The sequence below is a fragment of the Mustela erminea genome, chromosome 9, assembly GCF_009829155.1.
Source record: "Mustela erminea isolate mMusErm1 chromosome 9, mMusErm1.Pri, whole genome shotgun sequence".
NCBI lineage: Eukaryota > Metazoa > Chordata > Mammalia > Carnivora > Mustelidae > Mustela > Mustela erminea.
The window spans coordinates 17,132,404-17,159,802 of record NC_045622.1 but is presented as its reverse complement, the minus strand read 5'-3'; the positions used below and the strand labels follow the sequence as shown (position 1 = coordinate 17,159,802).

Sequence of the window (27,399 nt, the reverse complement as noted above, 5' to 3'; positions counted from 1 at the left end):
GGGAGCATACGACGGAGACCTCCTCCCGTCTTCTCTTAATTACAATTAAAGGACAAGAGGCCAGCTGGATCGGTGTTGGGGGTGTTTATAATGGTGATAACGGCAATGGTGCCAGTTGGATCCAATGGGTCGACTGGACCAAACATAGCCGTCATAAAACACTAATTATACAAGGAACTGCTTAAAGGGCTCTATCTACACAGTATGAAAACATACATGTTCCACAGATCTGTACCTATACGTACTTTTGTATATACAACCATTATATCCATATATATTCCATTGTTCAGCCAAGTAGATGACAAAGGATACATGATTCTCTGAGACCTCATTCCACTCATGACACACAGGGGAAAAAAAAATGCACCGTTTAGTAAGCCAAGACAAGAACACATGAAGGTTGGCCTCTTGTTTGGGTCACCAAAAGCATTCTAAAAGAAAATATTAAAAAGCTGTTCTCTAATTTAATTGTTAATACTTTTTCTTTGTGAATAGCTTTAAGATGATGTCTGGAGCCTGAAAGAGACTCTCCTGTGTCTACGAAAGGAAGGGTGAGCCTTTCTCCATGTGTATTTCTTATAGGAAAAGGGACCACAGGGCTCCTTTGTGTGCCCACCCCCAGGTCTAAGAGGCTTCTGTGAGAAGGGAGGTTGTGATTCCAAAGCCAATATAACTGTGAGAATTAAAAAAAAAAAAAAGCAGGGATGTGGGTGCTTCCTGGCAGGGCCCCTCTTCCAGAGGTTCACCTCACTCACAGTAACGCCAGGCTGGGAACATAAATCAGACAGGAAAGAAAGATCAAGACAGATTCTGAGGGAAAATTTTAGAATCCATGTATTTAAATTCAAAGGAAGAGTGGATGAGGCTGCTACGGCCACTTGGTCACAGCGTGAGGTGAAGCCTCAGAGTCTGTAACATCGTTCCCAATGTTCTAGACGTTTCCGGGCTGGTGGGGGTGGGGGGCGGGGGAGAACTGCGACGTGAGCCTCGGTGAGCTTGTAGAGTCCCACCAGTCCTTTCTCCAAGTCGGGCTTGGTCCCAGCTGACAGGAAGCAAGGACAAGGCATGGGTGAGGAGACAAAAAGGGGACATCGAGGAAGGCCTGTGTCATCTGACAGGAAAACCTAAAGCACAGTTATCGTGTTTATACAAACCACGCAGGGCTGTTCCCGATGAGGACTGAGGCGCACAGGCCTCAGAACCTGGACCAGGATGTCTCTTTAAGTATCTAGCGGATTTGATTTTTACCGAGGGCATTTCAATCACCCAAACCCACGGGGAACAGAGAGGGGAACAGAGAGCGCTGGGAGAGGGGAGGGAAGAAGTGGGGGAGGCCAGCCGGCAGAAAAGATGACTGGGACCCACCTTCCTTGAGGCAGGTGTCGTTCTCCCGCTGGTAGCCTTGAGGGCACTCACACATCAGGTCCCCGGATGGGAGGACGCTGCTGGCCACGCCCTCCGGACACCGGCAGCTTTTACTATTGTTGGCCTTGGGCAGGCACAGCAGGCTGCACGGCCTGGACACGCAAGCATTGCTTCCTGGGGAGAAGACAAACAGCGGCCGCATCCAGGTTAATCGGGACCAGGGAGACCCCGGACAAGGGACTGAAATCTAAGACCACCCCCTCCTTTTACAGACTGGACAGCGTGAACAAAGCTTGGAAAGACAAAAGGGATGTGGTGGCCATCTCTACTCAGAGCCCAGATAGAGGCTACGCAGGGTCTCCGGCCCAACAGGCTGCCCTGGAACCAGGCCAGGCATCAGCCATGCGTCCTGGGAATTCGGAACGGGGCTAGCGAGGAACCACAGAGTCACTGAGGAGCTGGAGCTGGGAGCTGGTCCCAGAGTGCAGGTGTCAAAGGGGATACAGGGCACAGATGTGCAGAAACAGACTCAAGAGAGGGAGTCGAGGCCGCATTGGTGGCTCAGTGGGTTAAGCCTCTGCCTTCAGCTCATGTCATGATCTCAGGGTCCTGGGATCGAGCCCCACATCGGGCTCTCTGCTCAGCAGGGAGTCAGCTTCCCCTCTCTCTCTCCGCCTGCCTCTTGTGATCTCTCTCTGTCAAATAAATAAATAAAATCTTGGGGGGAAAAAAAAAAAGAGAGAGAGAGAGAGAGGGAATCAAGAGAACACAGTAGACTTCTGGAGGTGAGGAAAAGGGTAACACCGGGGCCCCCAGGGGAGAGGGAAAGAGAGAGAGAAAGGGCAGCTTGGCCATTCCCAGCACCAGGCCCCATCAGGCTCACCTCTGTTTTCCATCTCTGAGTTCCTTACAATCTCCCTTAATGTTTTCATTAGCCCATTTGACTTGAGTTAGCATGAGTGGGGTTCTTCTCCTAAGACCCCACAGCCCTTAATTTGGAGCCATCCACCTGAGTCATGACGGGGCCCCGGACAAACATCTGGGTCTCTGCCTCTCGCTTCCTCAGTGCCCGAGCGCAGCCACCGAGCTGAACGAAGGCCCAGCCATGGGGCCCTCATCAGCCTTCACACTATGAGCCACACAATAAACCCACACGAGGCTAGTACATGCAGACCTGTCCCTATTTCTAATCTTGTCTCTGGTTCTGCTTTCCAAAGAAAGGGCCAGATACAAGTCCATAAAATCCTTCACTATAGTCTGGAGAGAGAACTTTTGTGGATGAACAGTGATGAAAAAGGTCTCTTCCTACCCCCACACCTTTCTCGAAGGAGGGGATGGAATGCATAAACCGTTTTGTCACAGCTGGACACACGATAGGACTACTGAGCACCGTAAACGCCACATCAACCACGAAACGTATGCTTGTTCTTTTGGCTGTGACGATTCGGCATCAAAATTGGGGAAAATAAACATAAATACTTTGCTAAAACTCGACTGATAATGTTTTGCCATCTCATGGACAGAGAAACTCCCCTGCTGTCCCCCCCAAGTCACATCCAAGCCACCTGCTTCCAACCGGCCAAGATTTTAGCTGTGTCATACTTACAACGAAATGCAGGTTGGAAAACAGGGTCCATGAATGACAATCAGTACTGATATGGGTGACGATACCCACAGTAGTTCTGGATGGGCTGGCACTTCATCAGAGTTTAACTGGCATACACATAAACTAAAAATTGCAGGGGCACCTGAGTGACTCGGTGGGTTAAGCATCTGACTCTTGATTGGGGCCCAGGTCATGACCTCAGGGTGGTGAGATCAAGCCCCGTGTCAGGCTCCAGGCTCAGCACAGAGTCTGCTGGGGATTCTTTCTCTCTCCCTCTGCCCCTGTCCAGCTCATGCATGTGCACTCTCACACACACTCTCTCTCTTTAAAATAAATAAAATCTTATAGAAAATAAAAATAAAAATGGCAGTGATGCAGCAACAGTCTTGTTGTTTCAATGCTAAAGACCAGAGAGTACGAAGAATTCCCAAAGACATGAAGTACACACACCCACAGACGAGAATCCGTATGAGGCAACATTCATAAGTTTCTACAAATAATTCAGCCCACTCTAAAGGTAGAGTTACCATAGCAGAATAGCCTATTGAGAGCAGAAATGCCAAGAATCAATTCACCCTGATCTGGTCCATGGGCAGAGGCTGTTCCTTTCTCAGAAGACACATGCCCTAGGCTATGGGGGGAACACAGAGCTGCCCCTAATGGAAAACAATTCCGAAAGGATTGGGAACGTGTTCTCTGTATTCAAAGGACTACGTATCATTTAATGTTCCAAGAAACCGAACAATAACAGAGTATCTGAAAAATACTCGGGGACAGGATGACAATTTCACATGGGGCTAGGTCTGCAAAATAGCAAGACTAACATTGTCACACGGGGAGCATGTGAAATGCTCCCACCCAAAGAAGCAAAAGCTACAAGCACGGAACCCCAAACGGGCTGCGGCATTTCAGGAGTCTGGTCTGGACAGAGGTGTTATACAGTCTGAGAGGCTGTCACCAGGGGCACACCCCAGACCGAGCAGACCGAGTCATGGACCCCAGGAGGTAGGCAGGGCAGGCGCTGATGGGGTGCTACAAAGCCACAGAAAACCTGGGCGAGCATGGAAGGAGCGATCAGCAGAATTCCACCAGAACACAGCCACACACTCTACATACAGGACGCTCCAGTCCCGTGTGGGCAAGGCGGGCAGATGTGAAGAGTGGACAAGTGATAGTCATCACCTCCAAAGACTTCTCCTTTGAAGATCAAACGGCCGCACGAAGTCTTCATGGGGCAGATTCAGAACACACTCAGATTTCCTTTTGGAAGATTCCTCCAGAACCCATTAAGAAGCCAGAAATGGTGCTACCTTGCTTAACTATCTCTACGCTTGAGAATTATCAGCTCAAATCCATGAGAATTTGCCCTCACTGTAGGTATTTAAAAGCCACGGCTTACTGCAGAGTCTGAAGGACAACTCCCAGAGCTCCAAAATATTTTCATTCACTGCAACACCCCCTGGATATATCGACAGCCTTGCGAAGGAAGCTCTTTAAAGAAAAAGCACTCTTTACAAAGAACAGATCCCAGGGACCCTGCATAAAAATCCGGCAGACATAAAGATTAAAAGAGGAATCTGTTTACAAACAAGTAACCCAATGGACAAATGTTCCAAGTGAACAAAATTTCTATCACAAACAAGAATCCATCAGAATCCAGTACTTCTGCATCGCTGTCCTGTGCCAGGGCACGGCTGCTCCCCCAATGGATGACAAAGGGAGCAGAGCCCAACGGTTTTCTCGAAGTCCAGCTCAGAAGTCCATTAGGCCATGGTTCAAATTCTTACCACTTACTAAACGTGTGATGTAGAAACGTGAACCTGACTTTCACGTCTTCACCTAAAAAGATGGAACTGTTTTCAGTACACGTGGATTTTGGGAAGATGAATGGAGGTTATTTGAGCCCACAAACTGCATCGGTGTGGGGCTACGACACAGTGATCCCTTAATAAGCATAGGTTGTCATGTATATTATTATCATACATGTGATTAATGGGCAGTCTTGTATGTGTTGAGCAGACAACACAAATAATATAGGGGCACCTGTGCAGCTCAGTCATTAAGCAATCTGCCTTTCGCTCAGGTCATGATCCCAGGGTCCTGGGATTGAGCCCGCATCGGGCTCTCTGCTCGGAGGGAAGCCTGCTTCTCCCTCTCCCACTCCCCCTGCTTGTGTTCCCTCTCTCGCTGTGTCCCTCTCTGTGAAATAAATAAATCTTTTTAAAAAAATTAAAAATTAAAACAACAACAACAACAACAAACAGGCACCTCCTCCGAGAAGAATTGTGACTCCTCGGTTTAGTGGCAGAACTGGAACAAAGGCCCTGCTCCTGAACTAGTGAGGGACCTCTGAGAAAGCTTGTTGGCCTCTGAGATGCCGCTCCCTGATCTGTGAACCATGGATGGTGACACCAGCCCCGCCCACACCACAGGTCCGGTGCAAAGACAGAACACTAAGGCAGACTTACATTTCGAACATTCTTCACCATTTCACAAGGGTGTTCTTAATGCTATCTTCACTGGTCCCCCCAAAATAACAATGCTATCTGCAACCCTATTCTCTCCCTTTGTCAATCTTCTCCTAGCAGAGCGCTGGCCAAATCCCATAAAACAACATCAACATTCTAGTGCCAAACAGGAAACCCAGCAGCTGGTCAGTCAGTAAAGGTGAATCAGCCAACCCCAGGATGCTATTTAATCCCACTGCGATAAACAGGGTGCCTCTTAAAGGGACTACTCTTCCCAGACCATCCTGCTCTCTGTCTTATAGAGCCAATGGTGCAGGCAGCACACGGAGGGAGAGGGCAGGAAGTGACGCAGGAGGCTTTCTGTGGCACAGTCTTGGTCTCCAGGACCAGCGAGCAGGTCACAAGGCTTGGAGAAGCTCTTGAAGCCTCACCCAGCAAGCTTTAAGATAGCTCCTGTCTGCACCCGCTGGCAACCGGTCCCTTTTCATGACCTCTTTCAACAATTGCTGAGCCCTACTCAGTGCTAGACAGTGGCCAAACTGTTGATGGGGGACGGGGGGGAGACCCATCTCCTTTGTGTGGTTTAAGAGAGTTTCAGGCAGGGACAGGTGCATCCATGCGTCCTATGACGACACCTCGCATTAGAAGGGAGGTGGGTGCTCAGTGAGCAACAGGTCATCGGGGCAAGCAGAGGACATGACGGGACTCCCGTCGGGAGGCAGCAACTGGCGTCAGACTCAGCACAGCACGGCTCCCTGTGCGGTTGCCAAATGGGGAGTGAGCGCACGCTGGGCCTCTCCAGCTGCAGAAGCTACGCCACCAATCAGTCAGGGGCCAAAGGCAGGAGGAGGGTGTAATTACCCACCAAGGATCACACTCTAGGCAGGCGAAAACATGCTGTCTTCCAGCTGTTTGTGTACCATTAGAAAAGAAATTAAGATGTCATTAGGCAGAAATTAAATAATGGGCATGTTGTCGTGACAAGAAAGACGCAGGCTGCCAGCTCCCGCCTGAGCGGAGATTGCCCACACCCAGCCCCTTCCCAGAGACCAGCACGCGAAGGAGATGGCGCTGGCAATGTGGCCTTACCAGTGGTCTTGCCCTTGTAGAAAATCTTCATGTCCATCAGCCCCGTGAGCTGACTCGCGAGAACCGCCATCTGGGAGCCGCTGTATTTGGAAGCTCGGAAGATGCTGAGCTGCGACCAGTCATCCCAGTAGATCTCGTTCTAGAAAGAAAACCCTTGCTCATCAGTCCAGCTCCTGGGTCTCTGATCCTGGGCCCTCAGGACGAACAAGGGCTCCCCCCTACAGAGGACACCTAACATGCAGTGGTGAGTGATCAGCCCGACCGAGATTTCCACCGAAATGCAAGACGGTGGATTGTTCCAGACCTCACCCAAGAGCCATGATGAAGGAACGGCCCGGACGGCCTGACAGAAACTATCTAAGCGGCATAGAGCTTGACCACAGCCCAACCATTCAGTTTGAAATCTGCTTCCCAGTGGCAGGAAAAACCAACCGTTCTGTTCTCTAGAGTCAAAGCAGCAGTGGCAGGGTACACGAGTGGGACGGAGCCCATCGGAGCCCATCAGGACACCAGCTGAGCAAGAGATACGGCCACTGAGCCCAAACTGCCAGCACTCGGGGCAAATGGGGATTTTTCTATGAAACAATCTCAACTTTTAACCTTCTGAACCGGGAACAGTGAGTCGCCCGATGCCTGCCAACTCTGTCTGACATCCATCCAGATGAGCTAAAGGCAACAGCCTCAAAGGCAGAAGGGAGCTGATTTTCTAGAAGTCAGTCAGACAAGCAGCTCTGCAAAAACCCACGGGCAGCTCTTCCCCCGCTCTACCAGACTGCCCGGAGCTGGGAGCAAAGGAGGCCCCACCTTAAAGACGGCAATGGCGTAGGGGTGCGGGAGGTTGTCCAGGATGATGGAGCGCTGCTGGCCGTCAAAAGTGATCCGCTCGATGCAGTCCAGGTAGGCGTCTGTCCAGTAGACCCACTGGTCATCCACAGAGATGCCATTGGGCCACTTCACATCCTCTGACACGAGACGATGGACAGACGAGCCGTCCATGTTGCTCCGATAAATTCCCGGCTTCAGGTCTCCCCAGTCGGTCCAGAACATCACCCTGGTCAAAACGGGAGAAGAACGCACATTTCATTCGACCTAGGGAGTCAAATGCTACCCCAGGAGGTAAGAAGCCTCTAGAACCGTATAGCCAGTTAGGTCAGCAGTATGATTATTGTAAGCGGTAATTCTAATACTTAACACCACCAAATTTCTAGATCCAGAAATTCCTCTGCTGGAATTCATCCACAGATGTAATCAGGTTATGTCAAGACAGCGTACCATGACATTCATCGAAGCACTGTTCACACCAGCAAAAAAATGACACTGGTGTTATGTGTCTTTAAAAACACACACACTTTAAGGGGGATATATGTGTATACATGTCAACATGTTAATCTCCAGAGAAAATGAAACACGATGGTACATACAAGGTACATACAAAAGAGCCTGAAAATCTCCATGTTTCCAGGTTTGCTCACACAAAAAGGTCATCTTCAACCCACGTTAAATGTTTTGAAAACAAGCAGAACAGTCCTTATCCACATTTCTATTTGATGCCTGAGTGTGTGTGTGTGTATATGTGTGTGCTCCTGTGTATTAAGGCTATGTGCTTGCACGTGGGTAAAAAAGAATTCTGAATGATACACAAGAAATTACTAACCAAGATTACCCCAGGAAGTGTGAGGGAGAAGGATTAAGAGTGAAAAAGAAGGGAAAAAATGTTTTTCCTTTCATAAACTTCTGTTCTCTTGTAATTTTTAATGAAGCACATATATATTTTTTCTCTTTAAAAAAAGATCTAGGGGTGGCTCAGTGGGTTAAAGCCTCTGCCTTCGCCTCAGATCATGATCTCAGGGTCCTGGGATTGAGCCCCGAATCAGGTTCTCTGCTCGGCGGGAAGCCTGCTTCCTCCTCTCTCTCTGCCTGCTTGTGATCTCTGTCTGTCAAATAAATAAATAAATAATCTTATTAAAAAAATAAAAAATAAATTTAAAAAATTTTAAAAAGATCTAATTCTCTATCATAAATACTAGAAGAATAGAAAGCCTAACTCAGAATTTCCTTTCAGCTATGTTTCCTTCGGTTAAGAAATTAATAAAGAGCACCTTTGCATTTCCCAGGTGCATATAAATCGCTAGTAAGAAAACCCACCCAAGCTGGGGTGGGCAGGGGGTGGGGGGTGCAGGCAGGGAGGAGACAGAAGGAATCATATGTTTGCATCATGCGCCAAACTCGAGATAAAAAATCCTCACACTATCCAACCAGGCCCGACTACGCTACATCTGTGGAGAGACTTTCAGTAACACCTTTCGTAGGAGAAACACCCCCCAGACGTGAGACGTGTGGATGTGGAGACTCTGAGGCTTGCTACCAAAAAGGGAATGGAGTTAACCGACAACGTGACTGAGCTCTAGTTTCAAGACTCAAAGTCACCAGACTATTTCAACCGCCATCATCAGAGAACAAGCCTGTGTCCGACAGTCTGCCTTCCCATGAGCATCCGTCCATTGCGACATTGGCCACATGCTGATGTCCTCTGGGGCCACACTCACCCGTCTTGGGGCAGGAGGACAAGAGCCCTGGGCCGGTCGAGCACGGAGGCATTGACGATCGTGAGCCGGAAGTCACCGTCTGGATTGGCTACCTGACAGAAAAAGGAGGGGGGAGGGGCCGGAGGGGAGGCCAGGATGGATCTGAGCTCCTTGAAAGCCCACCTCGCAGTTTCCTGCTGGGCTGCCACCTCCGGACATGCGCCTCTCCGGCTGCCAGATTCCCCAGCAGGCTCACCTGGGAAGCCTGCCCTGACTTCCGGTCAGAATGAGCCGTTCCCTCCTCGGGCCCAGGTGACAATTCTTACATGGTCCGACTGCAGTGCTGCTGCCCGTGCCCCGGCTCTGGGGGCACGAGGACAGGTCTGCACAAAGTACTCAGTACGTACTCCTGACTGAACCCACCTATGTTGCTCCATGCTCCAAAGCCACCAAGGGCTCCACGCTGTCCACAAAACAAACACTCAACGTCCCAGCCTTCCAATTAAGAATCTCCATGGACTTCTAAGTCTCTCTCCTCCATGCTTGGTCTCATCCACTTCAGCCCCTACAACTCTGGGGAGGCTGGACTTCTCATGGCCCTCTAAGCCTGACATACCTCTCCTCGTCCCTCTGCTCGTGCCATACCCACTCCCGGGCCTGTCCTTTGCTCTGTAATCAAATCGCATCTCTCTTTCCGAACCTCTCTCCTCCAGGCCCGGCTCCTCAGCTAACTCTTCTGACGAGTCTTCCTCAACGAGCATCTACAGTTCCTGCCGGTGACTCGTCTTACCATTTCCCACAAACGGTAGCTGTGTCGTATGCTGTGAGCGTGTGCACACGCACGCTCTCCGGCAACCCTCCAGCACCTGGCCAAGTGCTGACCACACACGGGTAAAGGAAGGAAGGAAGGAAACGAGAATAAGACCACCAGCGCTGCACTCGGTACGTGTCAGGCACCGGGGGGTCTTTCACTCGCTTTCCTCAACCGCAGTGTGAGGGGGACACAGACTGTCCTCGGCTCGGAGGGCACAATCCCGAAGGCCCTCCCACCCAACGCTGCCCCCCTCCACAGTCACACGGTCACACTGCCCGTTGGAGAGTCTCTCTAGGACTCATCGCTGACACACCCGACGGACGTAGGTCTTCCTCGGTTTGCCTCCTCTACTATCATCTCTCTCTCTCAGAACGGGAACTTGAGTGTCTCACCTACGTCTGTATCCTCACAGCCTCGAACCACACCTGGCAGGCACCATGCGAGAAAGAGCCCCCGTCCAACCACGGTGTGGATCAATGAACTTACACCTCACAGACACAGAACTGAAGCTTCAGGGGATAAGAAACTTGGCCAAGACACTTAATTAAGCTACCGGAATGAACACTGAACCCAGGTCTGGTTCCCAACTTTGGGGTTTGTCTTTGCGACTTCTCCCAACGGTGCCTCCCTGCCTCTACTGAGCTTCCCATGTGTAACCCGCACACCATGCCTCCCCCTAGTCAGTACAAAGAGGGACGGACACAATGTCCCAGGGGCTCAGCAGTGCCTTCCGAGAGGCAAGTGTGCCTATGACACCATGACTTTGGTGTTGGAGAGGCCCTGTCTTCCTCTCACGCTGCGTTGGGTCGCTAAGGGGCAGATACGTCAAGTGAGAGAATCAGAGCACTGTTAGCAGGGCCGTCGTGAGAACTGAATCCAATAATTCAAGCCAAGGGCTTCCCACCGGGCTTGGCACAAAGTAAGTGCTCGTTGTCATCAATAATCATAATCATGATCATGATATCGTCTTAATTACTCTAATCAACTCCAATAATACTAGAGCACTGATAATACAGCACTACACTCCTGCTATGGTGTTATGTAATTACCGTCATTGTTACCACCACCCGTCGCGGCTAGCCAAAACAGAACCGTTCGGGGCATCTTAATGAAATCTCTGCTTGATGGGTTCAGGCATCCTGTTCTCATGTGGGACCCTCAGGCCAACGAGCAAGAACTCTGAAACTATCCCCCTTTTCTTCCCTTGCTGGAGGCTCTGCTGGTCCAGCCTCTGGAATTCTCCAAGGACTTCCAGAGAAGTCGGACACACTGGCTCCGCCCCCTGTGCCTAACCTGGCTCGAAGCCCAGGTACCCCCTGAACCTCCGCTCGCTTCATTAAGGACAGCATGGGATATACCTACCTCGATCTTTTTAAAGCCAGAGTCCACCCAATAAAGTAACTGGCTGAGGGGTTCAAAAGCCAAGGCTTCTACGGTTTCCAGGCCAGAATTGATGATCACCTCTTGCCCTGTGCTCCCGTTCAAACAGAGGCGCTAAAGGGGGGAGAAAAGAAAGTGAGTGCTCAAATGACCTCGTGCCAGCTCAGTCCCGTGGATGGCAACCCGCTACTCCACTGTGACTGGCAAGGCATGAGATGCCTTCTGTCGGTCAACTTTCCACACGAGCAAAGCTGGTTTTTAACAAAAGCTTTTCCAAGATATATCATGGCTTCCTGTTTTAAGTAGAAGAGCTACACAGAACTTAATCATTGGCATTACTCTGCGTTACTGTTATGAACGCTGGTTACTGAACGACGCTGTATCCCAATAACGAGGTTGCAGATTACTGAGAAGCCTGAGTCTGTCTGCTTTTGAAATAAAGGAAACCAGGCTCCTGTTATTTTTAAGTTCTTGCATCGGCTCCTCTAGACTGTCCTCCCTGGGGGGCTCCTGGCCATCAGGTGCTGTCGCCAGGACAAGCTATGCTCTACAGTCGCCTGCGTACCCCCAGGCCCAGCCCCTGAAAACCCAGGCACTGTGAAATGTCTGCTGGGTTGGAACTCCAGATAAAACCTGTTGAAATTGCCTCTCTAAAGAGGATTAAATAGGCAATGAATACAGATCAAACAGCTCCCCTTTAAAATGCATGGGCTTGAGTCTATGGCTATCTACCTGGACTGTGTAGGGATCGTTATAGCTTACTTCCTGGTTCTTGGCTGTGTTTAGAACAGCTGAAGTGGGTCCTAACGGGAATCACCAATAGTCAAGGGTGCCTGTGTCATGGCTCAGGAAGGAGGACGCCTCAGAGGCAGCTGGTGGGATAGTGACAAGTTATCCTGTACTGCTAGTCCTCAAATTTCCCCAGCAAGAAAAAGGGAGGCCTTGCTTACAAGCAAGAGGACAGAGCTGGGGGTCCCTCAGTTCTTCCTACAACGACAGAGATAGACAGGCCAAGAAAATACAGAGACACAAGAGGCGCCTGGGTGGCTCAGTCATTAAGCATCTGCCTTCGGCTCAGGGCATGATCCCAGAGTCCTGGAATCGAGCCTCGCATCTGGCTCCCTGCCCAGCAGGAAGCCAGCTTCTCCCTCTCCCACTCCCCCTGCTTGTGTTCCCATCTCTTGCTGTCAAATAAATAAATGAAATCTTAAAAAAAAAGAAGAAGAAAAAAGCAAAGTTTCATCCATTGGCCCTGAGAGGAGTTACAACTTAAAACTTCTAATATCCATTTCCTGAGGCCGTCCTGAAGGAAGCTTCCTAGGATTGGGCGGTCACAAGGCACCACCCCATGAGCAGACAGAGGGCTGACGCACCTGGATGGTGTCCAAGGCTAGGTCGGACCAGTATAAGCAGTTGCGCTCGTAGTCGAAGTCCAGGGCCACTGCGGCCCGCAGCCCGGTGAGAGGCAACTGCTCTGTGACTCCCGAGGCCAGGTCATAGCGGTGGATGGACTTCCGCATGGCATACAGGATAAACTCGTTCTCCTCTGCAGAGACACAGACAAACATGAGAGAGGGTGGACAGAGCGGGTGCTGAGGAGGTCCCAGCACGTCTGGCCTCTTTTCTGCTCATACACTTCAGAGCCAAGGATACGCGGCGCAGATCAAGCGGGAGAACACAGGACCCGAGATTAGAAGGTGTGAAAAAGGAATCCATTTCCACTTAGGGGGGCAAGTTACTTCGACTCCTGTAAATCTGTTTTCTCCTCTGCAAAATGTCTTACTTGTTTTATACACACACACACACACATATATAAATATATTTAATATAAATAAAAAATATATAAAAATACACACACACATATATATATAAATACATATATATTTATATATATATATATACATTTATATATATATATATATATATATATATTTTTTTTTTTTTTTAATTGAGAGGCCCCAGTCATGCATCCACACTTCTGAGCTTGGCCCGGAGGTCTTTAGAGTTGCACATGACAAAATAATTACCCCACTCAGCTTGTTCTCCCTCGTCACATGACGGTGTCCCATGGCACCATAATCGTGTTGAGGAGAGACCCTTCATCGCAAAAGACTTGTCGCTAATCCGCTGGCTCACCCATCCAACATTATTCACAATGACACAGAGCAGTTACATTAACCTATTCTAGTTTTGACACAGTAATAATACATTCATTCCTGAATACTTAACAAAATGCTTCCAATGGAATTGTCTCAAAGGTTCTGTGTCTTCCTAACAAACACTACACAATGTCCGTACTCCGCATTGGGCGTCGTTTCACTGATGTCCGCACCCGAGGTCACACAACTGGTAAGCAGCAGGACCAAGGCTTGAGCCCAGGCAGTCTGGATCCAGAATCTGCGTTTCACTCCCTACACTAGGCTGCCTCTTGCGATGTAGAGACTAACGCTGACGCAGAAATAGTGGCTCTGAGTGCTCTTAATTAAGAAGGCTTACTTTTTCTTTATTTTAAAGATTTTATTTATTTCACAGAAGGAGACAGCAAGAGAGCGAGCACAAGCAGGGAGAGAGGAAGAGGGAGAAGGGGAAGCAGGCTTCCTGCTGAGCAGGGAGCCCGATGCGGGGCTCGATCCCAGGACCCCAGGATCATGACCTGAGCTGAAGGCAGACGCTCAACCGCTGAGCCACCCAGGTGCCCCAGAAGAGTTACTTATATCAGACAAGTAACAGGAAGACGTGGTGCTCCCTCTCTTCCACTTTAGGGAACAGCATGGAAAACATTCCGAGTCCTTACTCTGTCTCCACGGCAACGCAGAGGCGCGACACACCCGCATCCAAGTCTGTGTTAACCATGTGGACAGAGGGCTGCTTATGGGACCCGAAGCCCCCTGCTGCACGCCTGCCCGGTGGCTGTTTCTCTCTCGCTCCTTCATTCCTTTCATTCAGGGGGTTCGCGCACGCTAGCTACCCACTTTACAAGGGCTCCTGCACAGATAATGCACCGCAATGATAAATGGACCTACAACTTTTAGTAAAGGTACTTCTTTCCCTTTGGTCTCACTGCACTTCGAAAGTGTCTAAGCCTCCACCACGTGGTAACCACTTCCTTCTGGTTTTTAAGAAGAGCTTCCCACCGTACTTTCCAGGAAAGGGGATCGTTAAGGTGAAACCTAACAGAAACCAAGGACTCTCGTCGAAGCTGCCACGGAGGGCCATGGAGGTTACCCTCACAGCTGCCAGCCTCCCATGCCTCTAATGTCCACAAACCCCATTCTGCGATTTCTGTTTCCCCCCCAACCAACTGATGCCTTTACAGCAGAGCCTGGGTCCAGAAAGACCGGCCTTAGGATCTGATACAGAGGAACATGGACATGCATGTCCGTGTCCAAGACTCAACTTAGGAGAACAGAATTCTTGGCCAATCTCAGCCCTGAGAACCTCCTGGACATCTGTGTTATTATAGTCATCAAAAAGGAAGGATGACTTCATTTTTAAAAATCCTTCCAAATGCCCCAACAACCTCCTCTTTGCAAAGAGGCTTTGGTTCCCATCAGCTCTAGGAAACCTTTTCCTTTTGCAGGATACCCTTGCTTTCTGTACCACTTTTTTTTTTTTTTTTTTTTAAACATTTAGGAGGTGGCCTTACATGGCAAATGTGATTCTTCTACTTTGTTCCCTGCTCTATTTTTCTCCTCTCAGAAAAGAAAATAGCTCTCCTACCAGTTGAGACGGCTTTAAACAAACTGTTTTGCCCCTCACTGAATTATCTCCAGAAATGTTTATTACAAAAGCCTGTACTCCAGCCCTTACGAGCAATCCCTCAGACCCTGCTCACCCAAGCCCTCGTCAGTAACAGCCCTCGTGAGGAGCGTAGTCGAGTATTATCCGCTCATCTGCGGGAATCTGCTGAAACCGTGTTTTTTTGAAGTCTCCACAGTGAGGGATGTTAATTACTCTGTTAATGATGGAAGATTAAATTAAAGGGCTAATGAGCTTAGCATGAAAAACACCGGGGCACGCTGGCAAGCAAACAAGGGGAGCGTGCTGCCCCGCCGGCAGAGGACCACGTGCTTCTTGCCACCCAGTGGGCGCCGGCGGCTATTCCATCAGACGCCACGGCTGCGAGTGTGCGCCGACCGTCCACCTCCACCGAGAGGTCAGAGCAGGAGGAAGGGTTCCCAGGGAATAACGAGGTTCTGCACGAGTAAGTACTCGAAACAGAGCCGGAAAGGAAAGGTGCTAAGAGATGAACTGTTTGCGAGGGTATCACCGTTTCGAGACTAGACTGCAGATCTTCCCCACGCACCACCTGTGCTGCCACCGCTCGCTCAACTCAACAGCGTGTCTGGACCACACTCTCCCTTTACAGCAGGTGCACTCACTCCAAAGAAGTGTTTCCTAATGATTTGCATAATGATTCCCTGACGTGATGGGAATGACACTCATTGGCGACTCGGGCGATATCCGAGGAAGAGCAAGAGTCTGGAGAGTCTGAATCTGAGCTCTGCCACTTATCAGGTGTGTGACCTTCGACAGGGGCATTGACCCTCTCCTCTGAACATGCTTCTTTATTTTTTTATTTTTTTAATGGAGCTTAGGACAGGATCTGCTCCACGAGGTAGTGAGAAGGATTAAAATGACAACACATGGAAAAAGCACATTAAGATGTGTGAAATTCCATTAAAGTATTCATTGTACTTATTACTATAAAAATTAAGACAGGCCACTTAGCTCCGTCCCCAGAAGCCACAAGGCTCTTTATGTTCAGCGCTGACACACAGATCGAGGTAAATCACCAAAGCCCCTCCCTCCCGCCCATGCCTCGAATACGAGAGACGAAGAATAAACGCTTTTCAAGGAACAAAAGGGGCTTCCCTCAAAAAATACTTTCCATTCCTACAAAAGCATAAGGCTCTAAATAAATTTGGTTTGGATACCATGCTTAGGGGGAAAGGGGAGCCCTGCGATGCTTGTAATTTCCAAGTCTTTCCTGCACTAAGTTAGAAGAGCCACGAGGCTAGACCTGGGTCGGACTGTGACAACGCTATAGTGAGAATCTCAAGAACTCAAGGCGAGAAGCCACCTCTTACCTGCCAAGGGACACGGGACCAGTTCTCCTTCCAGTCGTGTTTCAACGTCTCCTCCACTACAAGTGTCCCCAGAAATCTTCCGATAGCTGTCACCCCCCCACCCCAAGAGCAAGAGGTCAGACACAAACAGGAATAGTCACTGAGTCGCCAGAATTGGAAATCTATTTCCTATCCATGGACAATATTCATTTCCCCATAGGACAAGATGACGTGTAATCATTCTGCATTGGTCCTGCTTCGAGTTACACTGGGCAGCCCACACAGTTGGGAAGCTGTCCTGGGCAAGAGTGTACATCACTCTCTCCAACAAACTCCTATGAAGACACATCCTTGATGAAGTTCATAACTTAACACACAGCTAGAGCTGCAGAGAAGTCCACAGATTTGCATTTTGCTCACTGAAGGTATAAGAGTTTGTAAACATCTAATTCCAAATATTGCCCAAGCACCCTCAGACCTATAAGCTTGGAATCCAAGCACTTGGGAGTAGGAAAGGAACCCAGTGGCCCTCTCTGCTCTCAAACCCAGTGCAGACCCCTCGGTCCCGGCCACGGCGACTGTTGTGAGACATACCCTCTTGTTCTCCTGTAAGTAGATCCCACAGGACAAGGCACGGGAGGAGAGTAGGACTTCCCAGAAAACTCTGGATCCGGAACACACACCTCTAAGGACAAATCTTCACTCATCTTGAAGCCGAAGTCACTAAAAAAGCAAGTGGGGCTCGTTACGGCCGTTGGTTTACATACTTGGGGCATGTCAGTACCAACTCTTATGACTTCTCCCATAGTGCCCCCAACTTTAATGTCAGTTACTTAATATGTCCCTTTAAAGAACACTCACCTTTTTACATTAACACATTTTCAAAAGAAACTTTATATCTGAACCATGATTGGAAAACCACAATCATTCGCCAAAAATAAGACAAAAATAATAAAAATCATTATTACCAAAAAACAAAATAATATTAAATTTTTTAGCTGGATCCAATTCCCTACCCAAAGACTCTAGGTCTGCCTGGTCCTTCTTAAGAGAAATTAGGAAAACGGGGGCGCCTGGGTGGCCGGTGGGTTAAGCCTCTGCCTTCGGCTCAGGTCATAATCCCAGGGTCCTGGGATCGAGCCCCGCATCGGGCTCCCTGCTCAGGGGGAGCCTGCTTCTCCTTCTCCCTCTCCCTGCTTATACTCTCTCACTCTCTGTGTCAAATAAATTAATAAAATATATTTTTTAAAGATTTTATTTATTTATTTGACAGATAGAGATTACAAGTAGGCAGAGAGGTAGGCCGAAAGAGAGAGAGAGGAGGAAACAGGCTCCCTGCTGAGCAGAGAGCCCGATGCGGGGCTCGATCCCAGGACCCTGAGATCATGACCTGAGCCGAAGGCAGATGCTTACCCGACCGAGCCACCCAGGTGCCCCATAAAATATTTTTTTAAATTAAAAAGAAATGTAGGGATTAGGAAAAATGAGGGCCCCTGGGTTGTGCAGCCAGTTAGGCATCTGACTTTTGGTTTTGGTTCAGGTCATGATCTCAGGGTCCTGGGATGGAGCCCCGTATCAGGCTCCCTGCTCAGCACAGAGTCTGCTTGAGACTCTCCCTCTCCCTCTCTTTCTGCCCCTCCTACTCATGCTCACTGTCTCTAAAATAAATAAAACCTTAAAAAAGAGGGATTAGAAAATCTTAAAAGTTACTAGCACTTATGATCCTTTCTCCTTGATGTGAGTCGGAGAATTAAAAAGGAAATTTAAAAGAATAATCCTTTTTTAAATTAAAAGATTCAATGTTATTTAAGACCATGCCCACGTACTACCTAAAATCACTCTGTGTCCCTGCACTTCAGGACACAGTGCTTTGGTCCACGAGAACTTTCACAATTTGGGGGTCACGTATCTCTGCCAAAACACCCATCAGGCAGACGAGGTATAGTCCCAGCTCTGCCCTTCACTGCACAACTTCTCTGGGCTGCATCCAACAATCCCAAGGTCAGGCAACCGCTCTAGCTAATTCCCAAAGCCCTGCCCAAAACTTCGATTCTAATTCAGAGAGATTTTCCACATTGATGTGCTCTATTCAAAAGGCTTCACTTATTCTGTTCAGTCCAACGAATACTTATTTAACACCTTTTCCATGAAAGACCAACAGGTACAAGGCTAAATGGTTGTTTATTGTGTCATAATCCACATTTAGCAATTTGTAGGAATTTTTCAGAAGGGAGAGTTTTATTACTGTAGGCAGCAATTGGGTAATTTTTACCGAATGGCTGCTTAAAATCTTTTGGGGGGCCAGCTGGAGCTTTAGCTAATTACTTATTTGCCTCCAACGCCAAAGCACCCGTTCTCAGGAAGGTTTCCTCAATCTGTAGGTCATGACCTCACAGGCTGTGAATAGACACCCACTGGAGGGTCAAGGGTGGCTTCTGAAAGAGACTCCCTCTGAAATCAGGGAACATATGGGCCAGGAGCTGGGCTTCCCAGAGAGGCCAGAAAGGACCGTCAGTAGCAACCAGACTTTCCAATGCAGTTGTCCCTCAGGAGCTGAACTAACGCACAGAGACTAGAAGCTCCCTCATTCTCATCCCCCCCGACCCACTCCCGCTGTTGACCTTCAGACCATCTCCTTCCTCACTGCCACAGTCCAAGGTCACCAAACATTTCTAAGAGCCACATCATCCAGCCAGCTTCTTTCTAGCAACTGCACAAACACAGGCCTTGGTTCATCACCCTCGCCATCTCATTGGGGCTAAAGCCCAACTCTGTAAGGGGCAAGGGCAGCTGGTTTTCCTGGTCTGTAAGACCAGGCACCTAGTGGGTTTCCATGAAGTTGCTGGGGCGAGCCTGAAGGCCAGTGGGAGCCAGGCCGGTTTACGAGGAAGGCACACCAGCCTCTGGTTTTGGTTTGTTGATGTTTTGGTAGAAGAGGGGCCAATTTCAGAGAAAAACCACAGTAGTGGTCATTAAGAAAAAAACTCAAAGAGTTGTTAGATTTTCTCGCATGTTTTTTTACTTCATTTTGTTTTGAAGTAGTTAATGGGGATATGAGAGGGAAGGAAGAGTGCACTGTGACTTCTTCCATCAAGGGCCTCGGCAGTCAGGGAGACACTGGGCCAGCAAAAGCGCTCTGATTAGAATTACAATTTGAAAGTATCAAAGGGAGAGCGGAAGGCAGCACAGGGCAAGAAGGGCACTCGACTGACACCTCTGGGGACATCAAACAGCTCCGTGGTTTTGCAGTGGAAGGGTCTATGCTTTAATTTTGGAACCACAGAGCTTCCAAAGGCAATGCATGTCTTGTAGCATCTAAAACCCCGCTGTTCGAAGGATGGGTTTACAGACAAGCAGCACCAGGATCAGCCGGAGCCTGGCAGAGCTACAGACCCCCAGAACAAGAGACTCAGAGCTGGCATTTTCAGGAGATCCCAGGTGTTGCACATGCGCACTCAGGTTTCAGAGGCACTGGTCTAGGGCAGAAGCTGGCAAACCCGGCTGGCTGTTCTCGCAAAGAAAGCTTTATGGGGCCATAGCCATGGCCTCATTCACCACCTGTGGCTGGTTCCGTGCTACCACGAGCAGTCTCGGAGCTGCTCACAGCAACCATAGGGCGTCCAAAGCCAAGGCCCTGGTCCAAGCTCTGGACCAGAACATACTCAGAGGCTTCTGGCTTTCCCCAAGATAAGGGTGGCTTTCCCAAAGCAAACCAGTTTTCTTGTGCCTTGGCAACTACTGAGAAATGAGTTCCATGCTTAGGTTGATACCCAGGCTCTACCAAGGGCCCTGCCTTGCCTGGGGTGATCGCATGTGGATTAGAGACTCAAAGTCCTGCCTCAGGGCTCCGAGACCCTACATGCTTTCGGGCTAGAATTTCCTTGTAAAGCTAAGCTCTGTTCTGATCACCGACTCTCCTCAAAAGCCTTCAAAGACCCCCGCCTGCTTACAGAATAAGGCCGGTACCCTTTCCGTCTCCACGCTTCCGGATCAGCCTCAGCTCCACTCCATGACCTCACTTTGTACCTCCAAGGCATCCGAGCCAAACGGCCAATGACTTCCCCACCTCTACCCCTCCCCACGGCTGCCGCGTCTCAGACTGCCCCTGTCCACAGATCCAGGTGCTTCCTTAAGGCCCACCTCAAACAGTGCAGCCCCCCACAAACCTCCCAATTTGCCTGCAACACATCAGTCTCCTCCTTCCTGCCGAAGACCACAATAAAAATACCCATTCCTCCTCCAAGGCGCCGGCGGCTTTCGCCCTCTGGCCATGTTATTTGTGCACCTGCAGCTTCTTCTGCTTTCTCCTTTCTCAGCCGTGCTTGGGTACCCTGCTTCAGGACGGAGGGATATACAAATACATATGTTCTGACATCCCCTCACTTCTGAGAGGCCCCTAAGGAAAAGGAGTGATCTACAGTGGAATTTTGAAGCTGCCCTCCTAGTAATACATATCAGGGTGATCTCTTCCCAAATCAGCTACCACAGTTTCCCCAGGGGTGACACCTCTCCCTCATTTCGTAGCTGTAAGAACGAAATGGAATAAACTAGGTAGAAAGTGCCTAGCACATAAAAAAAAAAAAATGCTTCATAAATGCTGACTTCCTATGATCTGTCTTCTTTTGCTCAGGGGAAGGGACCGCCTAGCCTGGCGGGCCACACTGCTGGCTGAGGAAGTCACAACCCAAGCCCGGGGCGCCAAAGAAGAACCAACCATTCATAGTCCTCTCGTGTGCAAGAGCAGTTGGACACGACCACGGGCCGGTCGAAGTCTTCTCCGTTAAAGCATGTGGCGTGGGGAGTCCTCCGCTTAAAAACCGTCTTGTGTCCTAGCAAACACTCGTTGCCCCGCTCATCCGATGGCGACCAGAGCTTGTAGTCGTTCTCTGTGCAGGGAACCCCTGGGGAAAAGGAAACGCAGCAGGAAGCCTTTGAGGGAGACCTATGCACACGGGCTTTCCCATTCTCCCCAGCCCCCTGGCCCCGAGACCCCGCATCCGGCGCATCCCACTGCTCAGCAGGCCCACGGGCCTCTGGCGCTATCCCAGGCCTCGAATCGGCTTGTTCTGAGGCTGGGAGGCACCCACGCCAATGGACACGGTGCCTCCTGAAACACAGATGCTCTTCTGAGAAAGCTGGGAAGAAGCAAGCCCCAGTTTGGCACCATCTAAACTTCTGAAATATTTTAGCAGATTCTGCAGTTGCCTCCAGAAGTACGTATCGAGGGGCCTGTCCCCCAGGGAGTTAGGGTCAGGCTGGGTCCTGGAAAGACAGATGGTGTCCTTCGGGAGTATGGTTTCCCGCCCAGCTCTGGAGGGATTGTGGGGCGGGGGGCAGGGTGGGCATGCCTGTAAGCAATGACCTGAGAGAGCAAAAGACAATTTGCAGTCACTATTTGGAAGGTACAGAGTCTTCATCGAAGGAGGCTGAGAAATGGTGAAACAGCCTGGATGACCCCTCAGCCGACCCTCGTTCACTTGGAATTTAGGTAGAGTGGTTCCCACGGGAATTCCTAAGTATGCCTATGTCTACAGTGGAACTCCCCGTCTTCTTTACAGGCGTGTCTTCCCACGGATGACAGGCTGCCTGTACCGGTGCAAAGCTGTCAGCTCGTCACGGTTCCCATCAGCGAGGACTTTCTAAACCCCGGCTGTAAGGCTTCCCGGCTGTTCAGCGGGTGGAAAACACACACGCAGGACAGGTTCCTATTTCCGAGGACCTTATCATCTAGTTGACGGGGGATGATGCAAACAGGGCGACACACACAAGTGCAGAATTCAGGGCATGAGGTGTAGGCTTATGCTCTGGACCCAGAGATGAGGGGAAAGGTCCCCTGGTGGGACTATTAGCAGGAAGTGCACTGGATCCTGAAACAGGGAAAGGATTTCAACCAGCGGAAACTGAACGGGGAGCAAGGGGGCCCCTTTGGTCAGTTGGAAGGATGAGAGCCCAGGCAGGAGGAGGGAAGAGCAGGGAGGACGGGGGAGGAGGGACGATGCGGAGTCGCACCTCTGCTCCGTCCTCCCAAGAATGGCCCGAGTCGCTGTCTTCACACGTCCGCGTCACTCGGCGTACACATGTGCTCCTCCTTGCACGGCTACAAACTCCGCGCGGTACGGAGGGCCTACGCGGATGCTCGGATCAGCGAATGTTTCCACAAAAAGGCCAAGGAGGCAGCGGCTTACCCAAGGCATCCGTGGCATTGACCTGGAGGATCAGCCAGCTGTGGACGTTCTCCTTGTTGGAGCCGAAGATGGTGAAGACGGTGCTCTTCTCTCCGGGTTCCGTGAGGAGCCCGTACACGAACACCGGCCTCTCGGAGAAGATGAACGTTTTCCAGGTCTCCCCTTCGTTGGTGCTGTATCTGTCCACAGATGAGGAAGAGGATCCTTGCAGTTAGTCTCTAGGGCAAAGGCTTGGTTCCCAGGTAAGATTCACTGGGGAGGGTGGGGTGGGGCGCTGGTGGGGCTCCCTGGAGAAACGGCTGAAGCAGGGAACGTTCAGCATTGAGGCAGAAAGCAAGGAAGTGCTCGGGGACTAATGGGGTCGGGGCACAAGGACAGAGCAGCCAGCTCGATGGGTTCTCTGGCTGGTCACTTTGGGACAATTTGAACATAGAAAGAAAAATGATGGGAACAGATTTTGGGCTAAGTGAAAATAGGGTACGGGTCTCTGAATGATCCTAAAAGGGACAGAGAAGGGAAGGAGGGAAATGTTTTCCTTACATTACAATACATTACAATACCCGATCTGCGCTGGAGACAATGACAGCAGGAGAACAACGACCATCCCATCACCCACGCTCTAATAACCGAGCCGGGCCACATGACCACTGGACGCTAAGGCCATGGTGGGGAAAGAGGGCTGGGGACCAGGGTGCTCACACGGTCTAAAGCTACCGACCCCCAGAGGAATCACTCACTACCGGTGGGGAAATGCAATTCCACAGCGGACCAGAGCCAGAGCCTTCACCAGACGCAGCACCACAGACAATGGGACAACCAGGCCTCCTGGACAAAACACTGCGAATATCACATCAGCTACCTGCTAGCCTGTACCACCGGACAAGTCCAGCATGGCAACATGCTACGTGGTGACTGGTCTGGATTCTTCCAAAGCCAAAGTGAGGCCACGAAAAAGTTTAACAAACCAACAAAAGAAGGCAGGAGGCTTGTTACAGAGACTGAAGAGGTGTTAACGGCCACAGGCAGTGTGTCAACCTTGACTGAACCCTGGACTGGGCACGGCGTGGCGGGGGAGGGCTGCGGTCAGTACACACACATAAATATAGTGGATAAGGGAGACTGAGCTCCCATTATTAGGTGTGATAACAGCATTCTGATTGCAGGGGGAAATGCCCTTATTTATTGGAGATACATGCTTTCAGTATTTAGCTGTGAAGGGGCGTGACGGCTCCAACTTGCTTTCCCGTGACTCAGTGAAGAAGGACAGGCAGATGGAAAGACAGGCAGACAGGACGAACACGTAACTGACAGAAGGAAAGCAGGCTGGCAGAATGTTAACCGTTGATTCTGAGCGAACGTATGCTGAGTGTTCTTTACACAATTCTTCCACCTTTCCCTGCGGCCTGACAGATTTTTAAGTTGGAGGGAAAAATATGTGCAGAGAAAAGTCTCCAAGGAAGACTACCTCAGAACGAGAAAGCAAGCTCTTGAAAAAAAACCGGCACTGAAAAAACTGTGCTGATTTTATATTATCTTTTGTATTGAAGGGAAGGAGGAGGAGGAGGAAGGGAAAACCTGCCTAACACTTGCTTCATCACCCAGAACCCTGGCGACATGCTCAGCCTGAGAAAGCACTCAGGGAGCGCTTCCTTTAGGACCTAGCGCTCTAGCTCTAATGACACACGAAACTTCTTTCTTTCACCTTTCCCATATACTTGAGATTTTAGGTCGACCCCTCATCCTTGACATAAATCTTTTCACAACATCAAGTGATCCATGCACTTCCTCCCCAGTTGAGATGACTAAAATGGATACTTCGGCAAGAGGCTGCAGGTTCAAAGCGGAGAGGGGCGAGGCTACAAGGCCACATAAATCATGAATGTCAGGGAGGACTAAGGGACTCCTCTACAGATCCCCCAAAGAGAACAAATTCTCTTCTGGTTGAAACACTTGTGGTTGAAGGTAATTTTGAAACCTATCCGGGGATAAGTGAGCTAGTTCACTTGCCTGGTACCAGCGTGATGAGCTAAGGGCGCAGGACCACTTTTAGAGCAAAACAAACCAGCAGGATCGGTCAGTCCATTATCGCTGTCCATCTGCTCTGTGATAATGCTGGAAGGCCATCTATCTGCACATTGCTTAGTTAATGCGGTTTAAGAGTTCTTCAAACCCCACATAACCATAGGAAGCCAAGCATCCCATTTCTTGAGAGGTTCCCAGAGGCCTCTGGGAGGACACTTGAATGAGGCGAAGAAGCAGGTGCATGGCCAAGCACAGCCATGTATTCGAGAAGGAACTGTGCATTCAGAAAACAATGCTTGTTCAGAATTTCGGGAAGGGGCAGGTCACATTACCACTGCAACAGTTTGGGGGATCATCTACTCTGTACCAAGTTCTGACCCCTAGAGAAGGACTTGTTTTGATGACCTGAAAATGACAAGAACTTTGGAAGAAAACAAACCCACATCCTGTCTGTGCTCCTATAATCATGAAAGACCACACAGAGCCCCAACTTTTAGGAATGGAGGATTCAAAGCATTCAGATAAAAATGCAGTCATAAGCCCCATGGTCAAAAACTCTCAAGAGGATGAGAAGGCCATTTAATAGAAGAATGTAATATAACATAAACAGAACCCAACATGCACTAAGCAAGGGTAGTGTTGCTAGGAAATCAGCTGAGGCGTACCTATGTGGCTGGCTGTCCAAAAAGGTCCTTGATGAACTCGGATTTTTGAACAGCATGTTCACGATGAGAAAAGAGTCTTATAACCAAAGGCAAAAAGGTCAAAAGCAATAGTGATTTGCTAGTTAGTTCCAGCTGTAATTCTTACAGTAAGTGATCTGTGGGAACAGTGGCCAAACAAATTCAAAGTGAGTCAAATTATAAAAATAAGTGGTAGATTAGTGGGTCAGCAGGATGGTGCGTTGGTTGTCTGGTAAATTCTACAAAGAATTAGCAAAAAATTCTATAAAGAACGAGAAAGAATCATCCTTCTGATGCTCAATGGTATAAATAGTAATAATAAGAAAAAAAAAGGCAGAACCACTCAATTTCTATTTTGGTTGTGTCTTTATCAAGAAGAATGATCTTCAAACTGGACACATAGGGAAAAAATTAAGGAAAAAACTAGGGACAATTAAAAGAAAATAAGCACAAAAGAGAGCACGTTCTAGGGAATGGAAAGACTTAAAAATATGACTGCGGCATTCCTTCTAAGAATCTCTGACAGAATCATGGAGGACAGAGATCTCTCAAAGCCCAGAGGAGGAAGAGTAGCTTTACTCCCGTAAAGAAGAAAAAGTGTTTTCAGCTGGGGCGCCGGGGTGGCTCAGTCATTAAGCATCTGCCTTCAAATCAGGTCATGATCCCAGGGTCCCGTGATCGAGCCCCACATCGGGCTCTCTGCTCGGCATCTCCCACTCCCCCTGCTTGTGTTCTGCTCTCGCTATCTCTCTGTCAAATAGATAAATAAATAAAATCTTTAAAAAACAAACAAACAAACAAAAAGGATGGCTGATCTGATGGATCTTAGAACAGAAGGCAGTCCGCCAGGGTTGGGACTCCCAAGGTTTCACACAAGAGTCACAACAAACGAATCCCATTTTTCATTTTTCATGGTGATCCTCGATTGGAAGAAGAGGGCAATAATACAAAATATTCTTTTTTCATAAGGATCTCTGCGGGCCACACAGCTAGATAAAATTCACTGCTGGTGAAACAAACCCCAAGCGTGCTGATTGTTAACATATAGCGTGACTTCAACCCAAAAGATGACCTCCTTCCCACACAGCTCGATGCCTTAGTCAAAGACATGAGTAACACCGTGGACAGTCAAGCTATCAGATTCACAAAGCATACAAGGCTAAAGGCACCGATGATGTAGTTAAGGCCCAAACAGGGTTCAAAATGCTTTCATTACATTGAAAGGAGAAGTGTAAATGAGAATAAAGTTCCACATGTTGTTTCAAACACCTGACCTGCTCAGATACAGGATGGAGAACATGTGGTCTTTCATGAATCTCGTAAGGAAAAAGGGATCTCCATGTCTTGTGGTTAAACCGAACTTGAGCTGCTGGTACAAGTCACAGCGGAGATAGAATCTCAAAAACACGCTGAGCAAAGGAAGCCAAATGCAAACACAGGAAATTCTGGAAAAGGCAGAACCAACGTACGCGGTAAAAATATAATCACACCATCAGTTGCCTCTAACTGGGGTGGGGCCGGGGCAGTGGTGTTGGCTGAGAAGGGGCACGTAGGTCTTTTCTGGGGTGACAAATTCTCCGCCTCTTGACAAGTGACCTCCAGAACAGATTAACAGGTGTCTTTACAATCCAAGCATCTCATGGTGTGTAAATGGAAACCTCAATTTTTTAAAAAAGTAATTCAGTAGAAGCTAAAATGCTGGGGAGGCTGTCAGAAGTAAAATCAGTCTTGGGGGTTCACGGGCAGGAACTGAGCATTCCGAGCCCCGTCAGTGTGAATCCCTGTACACTGCTGGGGTCAGCTGCTGGGGTCACACCCAGGCCCCACATGTGAAGGCGCTGACATGGGGAGGCGACATAAATAAAGGATACGCAGACAGAGGAAAGTCACAGCATTGGAGGAAAGGAAGCAGAGCCGTCTGCCACGGAATGGGAGACACGCAAGAGGGATGAGGAGGGATGGATTCCTTTTATTCATGAAGGACTAGATGGATAAACAAGTGGCAGAAAGAAGAAACAACCAACAAGCTGTCCCAAAGTGAAACAAAATCCCCTCTGGTCTGGCCACTCCCCACCACTGCAAGCGTCCAAGCAAAGATGGGCGGATCTTCCAACGCAGACGTCAAGGGAAGACCCACGCTGGGCCTGGGAGGCCAGAGCAGATGACAGGGCGTGTGTGGATTCCCGCTGGACG

The 27,399-nt window shown here is 49.3% G+C and overlaps 1 protein-coding gene across 2 annotated transcripts in view; it reads right to left on the bottom strand.

Moving 5' to 3' along the window:
• SORL1 (sortilin related receptor 1) overlaps positions 1-27,399 on the bottom strand; it is a 147,599-nt gene that overhangs the window by 50,780 nt on the left and 69,420 nt on the right. For both annotated transcript variants that reach the window (XM_032359124.1, XM_032359125.1), the window contains exons 13-22: positions 22,502-22,680; positions 21,031-21,217; positions 16,911-17,039; positions 16,338-16,423; positions 12,621-12,793; positions 11,230-11,361; positions 9,075-9,166; positions 7,333-7,579; positions 6,529-6,667; positions 1,366-1,539 (exon numbers count right to left, since the gene is read on the bottom strand). In XM_032359124.1, coding sequence (XP_032215015.1) covers positions 1,366-1,539; positions 6,529-6,667; positions 7,333-7,579; positions 9,075-9,166; positions 11,230-11,361; positions 12,621-12,793; positions 16,338-16,423; positions 16,911-17,039; positions 21,031-21,217; positions 22,502-22,680 — 1,538 coding nt within the window. The remainder of the gene's footprint in view (positions 1-1,365; positions 1,540-6,528; positions 6,668-7,332; positions 7,580-9,074; positions 9,167-11,229; positions 11,362-12,620; positions 12,794-16,337; positions 16,424-16,910; positions 17,040-21,030; positions 21,218-22,501; positions 22,681-27,399) is intronic.